Source organism: Rhamphochromis longiceps, linkage group LG10, assembly GCF_057381845.1.
Source record: "Rhamphochromis longiceps isolate RC_006_pf linkage group LG10, R_longiceps_female_GT1.1, whole genome shotgun sequence".
Taxonomy (NCBI): domain Eukaryota; kingdom Metazoa; phylum Chordata; class Actinopteri; order Cichliformes; family Cichlidae; genus Rhamphochromis; species Rhamphochromis longiceps.
In genome coordinates, this window is record NC_140566.1 from 22,667,179 (window position 1) to 22,676,422 (window position 9,244).

Here is a 9,244-nt window from a genome sequence, read left to right on the forward strand (position 1 = left end):
GTATCTGCAAGCTATCTCCCTCCCCACTAGGGCTGCACGATATTAGGAAAACCTGCGATGTGCGATAACTGTGATCAATACTGCGATAACGATATGACTTGCGATAAAATAAATAGCAAAAAAAAAACAAAAAACAAATACATAATTTCCGTTTTACTGCACAGTTTTATTTAATGAAAGCTGCTGTATTAGCAGTGTAACAACAAAGTGCAGTCAAACATTGAAACATTGCCCCCATAAAAAAATTTCTGAGGCTTGAATTCTGAAAGACATCCTTCCCGGTCTCTATAATTAGTTTTAAATAAACATAACTTAAATTATACTGCAAATTATCTCTATGCAGTTGTTCATCATTTTACCACTCACCAAGTAGTTATGATGCAAGTCAAAACTGGAGTGGAAACTTTACTAGATTAAACTATAGGTAAGAACTTGTCTGCTGTGGGAACACACCAAAGAACAATTGTCTACCTTTGTGGTCGTACTGGCCAAGACTAATATTATCAACAATTAAGAACAATGTAGGTAGTGTGTTTTTGTAATTTTTTGAAAAAAAAAAAAGGTTTCTCTATCTTGCATTCATCCTTCCTGAGTGAATGTTTTTTATGGCAAGTTCTTGTTAAGGAAAACCAACATGTTTACTCTCCAAGGTTTTAAACATGTGCGCTGACATGTTACTATGTTTCCTGATGTACTAAAAAGTCTCTCTGAAGGTGAGCTACTTGCAGGTATGCAGAGATACTTCCTTGCAAGCTTGCTTAGCTGTGGGAATGTCATTTTGTGGAGTTTCCACCATGCCAAGGGGTCTTCCTCACTGTCTATGGCCGTGGATAGCAAGTAGCTGTTAAGCTCAGCTTCAACAGCTTGTGAGAGATGCATAAAAGAGGAGGTAGGGATTGGAGCTGCCTTGAAGAAACTGCCCAGGGACTTTTTTGCCTTCTTCAGGGGACGACTGGGTGGATCATCTGTCTGGGCCTCTGGTTCAGCGGAGCTTCTCTCCTGGAACAGAAAGCAGATTATAAGAAAAGTAAACATTTTGGACTAAATATGAATTGAAAGGTTTTATATATAAGCATGCATGAATACCTTCTGTGCCACTGCTTCCATTTCTGACATCACTCTGGTCTTGATGTCTGAGACTCGATCAGTGCTGGTGTAGCTGACTTTAAATCTGGGATCCATGAAGCACGCCATGTCCATAAGTTCCTGGGTAGCTGGATTTTCATATTTAGTAATCAGGTACTCGAGGATTTTCTTCTTAATTGATTTTGTCAAATCACTGTCTTCTTCCTTCTCTGCAAGCACCGACGTCTTCATCAGATGAAGGACTGGTTTTACATATGAAACACTAACGTAGCTCTCACCAGACAGGGCATCTGTAAAGTCTTGCAGGGGGTGTAATGCCTGGTTGACAGACTCCAGTACCTCAAGATCCTGCCAAGTAGGAATCAAGTGTCTTGATTTCTTGTCTGCTGAGATGACATCAGAAATGGCCCGCTGCTGCTCCAGGACTCTCTCAATCATCTTCTGCCTGGAACCCCACCTGGTTGGGCATTCTGTGATCAGTGTGTGCTCTGGGAGGTTGAGCTTCTGCTGTGCTTTTTTCAGAGCCATCTTTGCTTTCCAGCTGTGGCAAAAATGTCCAACTAACTTTTTGCAAAGTCCAATGGCTCGGGCAATGCGGGCATCATCTTTGATAGAATTTTCTGGAGAAATAAGAGGAAACAAAAAAACTGTCATGTTTAAAACCTTTTTTTTAAAAAAAAAAAACTAATTGAAATTTATAACTAAAGTTGTCTAAAAAGGTAACATTATCCTTATCAATATCAATTTGATAATAATGTATAGCACATTTTCATTGCTAAAAAGATCTGCCTTGAATAAAACTTACCGATTGCAAGGTGCAGCCTGTGTCCAAAACACTGAAGTCTGATCCAGTTGTTTAGCTCCGTGGCTCTCACAACATTGGCACCGTTGTCTGTGGTGATGCACACTTGTCGATCTTCTTTAAGATCCCAGCTGGCTAACACCTCACGTAATACATGGGCTATATTTTCACTAGTGTGGGAGTCTGGAAAATACACAGTCTCTAGACACCGTGTTTTCAGTTCAAAGTCTTCGGTGAGGAAGTGCACTGTGAAACTCATATATGGTTCCGTTGTACGACTTGACCATAGGTCTGTAGTGCTTGCGTAGTTTTCAGCTTGGCTCAGTTCAAACATGACGGTCTTGCGGCATGTTTCATACATTTGTGGAATGGCGACATGTGAAAAGTAGTTTCGTGAGGGGATGCGGTATCTCTGGTCCACTTTATGTATCAGACTGGTGAAGCCCTCTCTGCTAACTGTATTTATAGGCATCATGTCTTTAGCCAAAAAATGTGTAATGGCCTCTGTTATTTCTTTGTACCGCTTCGACGTTTTCTCATAAGGAATTCCACTTGAAAAACTCTGATACAGAGACGGCTGTTGGACTGCTGCGCTCTTTGTCTTAACATTAGCAACCTTTGTTTGGCTAGCCCTATCTTTCTGGAACTCTTCAAACAGTTCTCTGTGGTTGTATTGAAGATGATGGTGGAGATTAGTCGTGTTTCCTCTGGTGGTTGCCACGAGTGTTCGGCAAGTTTTGCAGAGTACCTGTGTTTGGAGAACGTCGTCTTTATCAAATCCAAAGTACCTCCAAATAAGTGAGGTACTATTTTTTTTTTTAGCCACGAGTTCAGTAGCATTCTCGTCACGCGTCTCGCTCTCAGCCATTACAACTCTGACTCGTTGCTGCAGCGTTGTTCGCGCCCGACCTGCGTAGGAGGCGGGCCTCTAATCCATTTGATTGGTTAATGCCGTGAAGGGCTCTATTCGACTGGTCAAATGTGTAAATGGATTTCTTTGATTGGTAAATTCTTTACAGCACGTGTGTAAACATTTTAAGGTACCCAATTATCGCAGTTTACGCCGTCTTTTGCGATGGGCCCATCGCGCAGGCTGATATCGCGATGACAATAAATTTTCGATTTATCGTGCAGCCCTCCTCGCAAACCACATCACAGCTGGGTCCTTTGGACTTGGTACGGTACCCAAAGTAATGGGGTAGATTCTAGAGATAGACCTGTCAGATGCATACTGGACCAGGGCTCTACCCTCTGGTTGTCCTGATTCGTCAGGGATCCTCACTAATTTAGAAATATCTCCATTAACTTTGAACACAGCAGTTATTTCCTCATCTGTGTATTCTGGTCCTATACCTGTTACATACAGGGAGTTTTGACCATTAACCTCAAAACGATTGCAAATATCCATACCTGACTCAGTGGAACAAATCTCAAAAATCTCAAACGTGCGTAGTGTGGGGTGGAAGATCAGAAAGCTACTATTAACCAATCTCCTGGCTGGCTCGCCACTTTTTATGTAACCTGGACGTGTGTCCCTCTATCTATAAAGAGATGATCTATACTGCTCGCCCAAGTGCAATGTCTACAATATCCGAATCTAGGTTTGGGAAGGAGATTGGCGGTAGCAACTCTGTAAGAGCAATGAGACTTCCAACCCACATAACACGCACGACCACAGGTTTATGAAACAAAGTTTGCTTTATATATTTCCTTTTGGATCAGTTCCCTTTGCTCATCCTCAATGTAGGGATACCTTCAAATGCAGTAACCATCTCAAATGCATCACAAAAATAATTGAAACAATCAAAATAGATGTAAGACAAGAAACACAATATTTCAACACCCCAAAGAAAAGGAAAAAGAAAAGAAAATAGCATGTGAGTGTCCAGTTCCTTATGGTGTCAGTTTATTCAGTTACCCACTGTCCTGGGTTAAGAACTGAAAACGACCTGAATCTCAGGCGGAGAAAAAGTAGCAAAGAAAATGATAAGGTATCTCTCAGGTGGGCTTCCTTTTGTTTTTTTTCCCTACCGCCCTCCTGGTACGGCAGGCATCAACGTGTCGGCGTCCTGACACAGAGAAGGCCTCCACAGCAGCAACAGTGTCTTAGACCCACGATACCAGCTCCTCACTTGGCACCCATGGAACTGTACCTCAAAAAAAAACCAGTCTGCACACAAATACGCAGAATGTTAGATGTCCACATTCCTTAAATGTCCTTGTTCCTAATGTCCTTGGTTCTTTTGAAATATTAAAATAAATCTGCATCTTGTGACACATTAAAAGTAAATACACCGGTATTACTGTGCATCACCCGCAGTTACAGTAACAGCACAGCTATTGCACGTGAACTGCGCATAACCACTTAGCTGGCCGCGGCTGAACTAGCAGGCCCAAGAAAGTAAAAACATTAGACACTCATAATAAACAAAACTGTCACAACATTGCAATACTATGAAAACACATCTTAAACATCATTAAACACATTTACTACTATTCTGACTGGTTAGTTATTTTTTCCAGTGCATTGAACTGCAATAGCGGTGCTAAGTGAGCTAGGCTAACTCACCAGAATAGTTCAAAAAGTTCAAAGAAATACTCCGGCTCCTTTCAGGTAGGTACCCGTCTGTGGTTCACCGCTAACGACAGCTCTCTCACAAATGTTAATTAAACCTCTTTCCTCTCTTTCAACTGGAAAAAACCGTGCTCCGCGGCAGCATGGAGTTTTTCCTTGCCGTCCTTTTTCCTCTACACCACACCTTCACGCACACGGAGCTGCAGATGGTGCCTTCAGGGCAAGCCCGGAAATTAAACTATCAGACAAGGACTACGATGCATTCAAAGAACCCTGTACTTCTGATTGCTGTAAATCTTACCAGGGTTACATATGCATAAATAAAACATGCCTGTAACAGAGCAACGTTGTGGCAGAGAATGACACATAGTGACTGCATAGACACTGAATTTACAGAACATTTGCTTGATTTGATTACTTTTGGCCCACTGAATAAAATATAGAGCAGACTAAGTGGAGAAGTAAAATTTATTAGCCTTGCATAAGAGCACTTCTGGTGGGCACTCTCCTACCTTTAATTATTTCAGTCCAGCAAACAATAACAAAAACAAAACAAATATTTGTTTGTGGAAAATAGGGCTGAACGATATATCGCATTTGCGATAATATCGCGACATGATCAAGTGCAATTTTCTAACCGCAAAGGCTGCGATTATACTGCGATTATATTATACAATTCATGGGCTGCATCCTCCTGAGGCCGCATTTGTAGACCGATTACGTCACAGCGACGCGCCGAAGGCTGTCCAAATTACTACCATATCCCAGAATTCATAGCGCGGCCCAGCCAAACTCCAGTTTCCAGCAATGGCGGCCGCTACTAAGTTTTAAAATTACTCATACTAATCTTTCTGGGTCACAAAATAAACTTTTAACATATTTTCAGGCGAGAAAGTAGTTGTGTAAACATCAAATATCTGCTCGGTTTATCAAGATATCCCATATTTGCAAAAGTGCTTCGACGTTTTCAGAGGCGTCTGCTACCCACCAGCTCGACAGCTAGCCGGGAGCTCGAGGGTTACTGATGCGGCCGAGAACGGCACAACTCCCGGCACATCATTTTCAGATCACTGCGGAGTTTCGCTGCTCGGGTTAAACGTAATATATAAGTCACTTAGACAACCTAAAAATGTTATTGTTGGGCTTTTTTCAGTGTTTTGTTTGTTCGTGAGTAAATCGGTTTGGCTGAGATTAAAGTTATTAGATTAGATAAAATAAAACTTTATTAATCCCCCGGGTGGGTTCCTCCTTGGTTTTCACACAGCTGACTAAACGTCAAACAGAAAACTTATTAAACAGAAGTATGAGACAGTCGAGAATTTACACCAGTGTCTGGTTATATTTTAGATAGCAAGAAGCAGACGGCCGAGTTTATTAAACTCCACCGAGACAGCGGTGACGCTAATCAGAAGGCTAGACCGTCCAATTTCACGCCTTTAAACTTTAAAGGCGTGTTTGTGTGTGTGTTTATACAATTGCTATTATGTTTGCACTTTATGTGTAATGTTACTGACTGCAGAGATCAGTAAGATGTGTGTATTTTTTATTTATTAGTTTTATTTATTTAATATTATTTTTTAATTGAATGACTGTCTAGTAGTTCACAGATGTCGAAAAACTGAGTGTGGTAAAGCCACTGATTTTTTTTATGTATATTTCTGCAATCTGCACATTGTACTGACTTTCATTTTAATGTTTACACCAGGGTTCCTTGTCAGCACTTTATGCTCAGATGTTTGTAAGCTAAAAATAAACTATTGTGTATGTTCAAATATACTGTTGTGATTGAAGAAGTTAAATAAAAATGTCAGTCATCAATTCATGCATCACCTCATGTCATCATAACAGAGGTCTGTCTTCCAGGAAAGAACAGTTTAAAATTAATGTAATATAGTATTGGCCATACTATATGATGTATTGCTTGTCTTTGTTTAATAATACAGAAGACAAATACCTTAAAAAATAATCGCATATCGCATCGCAATCGCAATATTGGGGCAAAAAATCGCAATTAGATTATTTTCCATAATCGTTCAGCCCTAGTGGAAAAACAAATGCTGACCATCATAGGTGCAAATATTGAAGGTTATATAGTACTGTTCAAAAGTCTTGTGCCACTCCTCATTTATGCATATTTTGCTCCAAGGGGCCAGACTTTTTTGCAACACTTCTACCCCTTTTCTATTAGTACCTACTCAGGTCGGCTCAGAACAGCTCGACTCTGTTTTTATAGTTTTCCATTAGGTGGTAGTACCTAGCATCAGGTACCTTTTTAGTACCTACTCTGCCGGAGTTCCAAGCGATCTGACACTAAAATGCAACGTCAACAGACTGCCACCAACTGGCTAGGCAGTGGCGTCACTCAGTGAGTCATGAGAGCATACCTGGCAACGAAGGAAATGGCTTCACAAAGAAACCCAACACTGTGGTCCCTGAATCTGACAAAAAGCTATACACCAAGCAGCAGGTATACCATCGCCTTGACGTCCTTCATTGTTGTGACGTTAGTGTTGCATATAAATGACATCACAGGATGTTCAACTATGTTGCTATAACAACCCCACACACATTAGGTGATACTTGATTGTAATGGAAAACAATTGAAACCCAGTCGAATTGAGCCGAGTAGGTACGAGTGAAAAAATCACTTGGTATAGCTAAATCTATCACTATGGTTCCTGGTTCCTCAACATTTGAAAAGTATATAAATTATACTTAATGTACCTGAAATAAAAAATAGGCAGAATGGACCTTTTCAGAATCATGTATTATGTGTACATTATTCTGATGTTGAACCAGGAGATGATTTAATTACCCATACACTGCTTGGTACATTTATAATAATAATGCAATAGTAAATATATATTTTAGAATCTGCAAAATAGAAAAAAAAAAAGGTCACTAAAGCTTTAAAATAAATGATGCAGCTTTCAAAGTTTAGTATTGCATCCAAAAAATACTGGAGTACAGCACAGCAAAAGTCAGACAAATGTAAAAATGCCATGTGTTTACCAGTGTCATTAGAGGGATCCGTGTTGAAAGTGTGGGTGTCTGGGCATGGCAAGATGCAGCGTGTTGTGGAGCATAAACTAAATGAAACCAACAAAATAGCATGCAGACACCAACGGGCATGAGCCAGAATGAAAGAAAGCAGAAACAGCTGGACTGGCTTTTACCTTCGTGGTGTGCACCAAATCAGCTGATTACTGCAGCTGAGCTTTTTCCTGTTACCTTCAGGGATGCCAGATTAGTCAGAGCTGTTTAAACATTCCCACCGACCAGCAGTTAGGCAGGGGCTGCTGCCAGCCCCCTGCAAACTAATATCTCACCTGACATATGCACAAAACATAATCAGTCAAAGATATTCATAAGCAAATAATAAAAGTAATACTTCACATTTGTCTTATATAGTCAAACTGCAAGGTCTCTATCATCAATAAACCAGGTACCTGGGAGAGTGGGGTTTTCAAGCCAATTCATTTTGCAATTAGCCACCTGTTCAGAGGACATAATGTGAGCAATTTTTGTAATTTTCTGTTTCTCATAATTTCTGTCAGTTTACTTATCCAAAAAAAGAAAGCAAAATGTATGTAGCCAGTTTTTTCCCCAATATTATTATTATTATCTCAGTGGCCTTTTGCACAGAGTGCATTTACCTCAGATGAAGTCAGTGAAATACAATGATAATATATTGAATGCTTATTTCACTGCACGACTGAAGAAAACTGAATTTTAGTTAAGTGCATTTAATTTAGATTAGCCATATTGGAGTTATTATTGATAGGCACATCTATCTTCATGTGTTCATTTAATATATAGTCATTAGAGAACAGCAGGGATAGGGATTCTTTACCTATCTGTTGCTCTTTCCTAGACGGTTATGAAACTGGAGCAGAAATAGTTTTGCTGTTTAGTTTTAGAGGCCTTATCGAAGTCATAAGTGCAGTATCATATTTTATTGTAATACTTTACAATAGCAGTGAAACATACAAGAAATCTAATTGACTTACAAGACAAACAACAGTGGCAAAATTAGCTAATAGTCCTCTAAATGTTTTGGCAGAATACAATGTTGCTATTCAGTAAGTAAAAAGTGTTCAATGACTGAGACTGATGAGAAAATATCAGATCTTCTAAGAGCCAAATGTTGAGAGTTGGCTTACATTTGCACCCTAAAAGTTAGCATCATGACTTCCTCTATCACAGACTAATAAGTACAATCTCATTCTCAAATTGTATTTACACGATATAACTGTATTCAGTCAATCAGATTCTGCTATATTTTCATAACATGTCAGTACAGGCTGTGTCCTATTTTAGAATGAAAAACCGTGAATATATGCAGATGGTCCATTATAATGACTTGCAGACTCATGTGACTCTTGGCTTCTACTTGAGGCCAATTGTGAGCACAAATATTCATGCATGCCTGAACATTCACACCCAAATTTCACAAGTATGAATCCATATATGCATGCACATACAGTCTACTGCATTCAAGCATATACGATAATGGTTGGTTTATCCATGAATTTCCCAGCCTCTTAAAAACATATTCTTGACTGTACTTCCTGTTTTTACCAAACTGAGTGTCTTATCTATCCTCCCAGATAAAATGTCTCTTGTTGCCAAACGTCCCAATATGTGTCGGTGCAAATCAGGTTGATTGGGGATAAACTCAAAGCAAGTGTGGATATGCATGATGATGCTCTTGAATATAAAATACTGTATATAAGATACATTGATAAAAGAACTGCCAGTAAGTAATAGGCTACATCCTT

At 39.7% G+C, this 9,244-nt stretch overlaps 1 protein-coding gene across 1 annotated transcript; it reads right to left on the reverse strand.

Annotated features, from left to right (window-relative positions):
• Positions 1–531: 531 nt before the first annotated feature.
• Positions 532–3,018, reverse strand: LOC146660927 (E3 SUMO-protein ligase ZBED1-like). The gene is made up of 3 exons (XM_085421006.1): positions 1,892–3,018; positions 1,087–1,706; positions 532–999 (listed from the first exon to the last, which is right to left on the reverse strand). The coding sequence occupies exons 1-3, from the start codon at positions 2,754–2,756 to the stop codon at positions 604–606; spliced, it is 1,881 nt and encodes a 626-aa protein (XP_085277132.1). The 5' UTR covers positions 2,757–3,018; the 3' UTR covers positions 532–603.
• Positions 3,019–9,244: the final 6,226 nt, after the last annotated feature.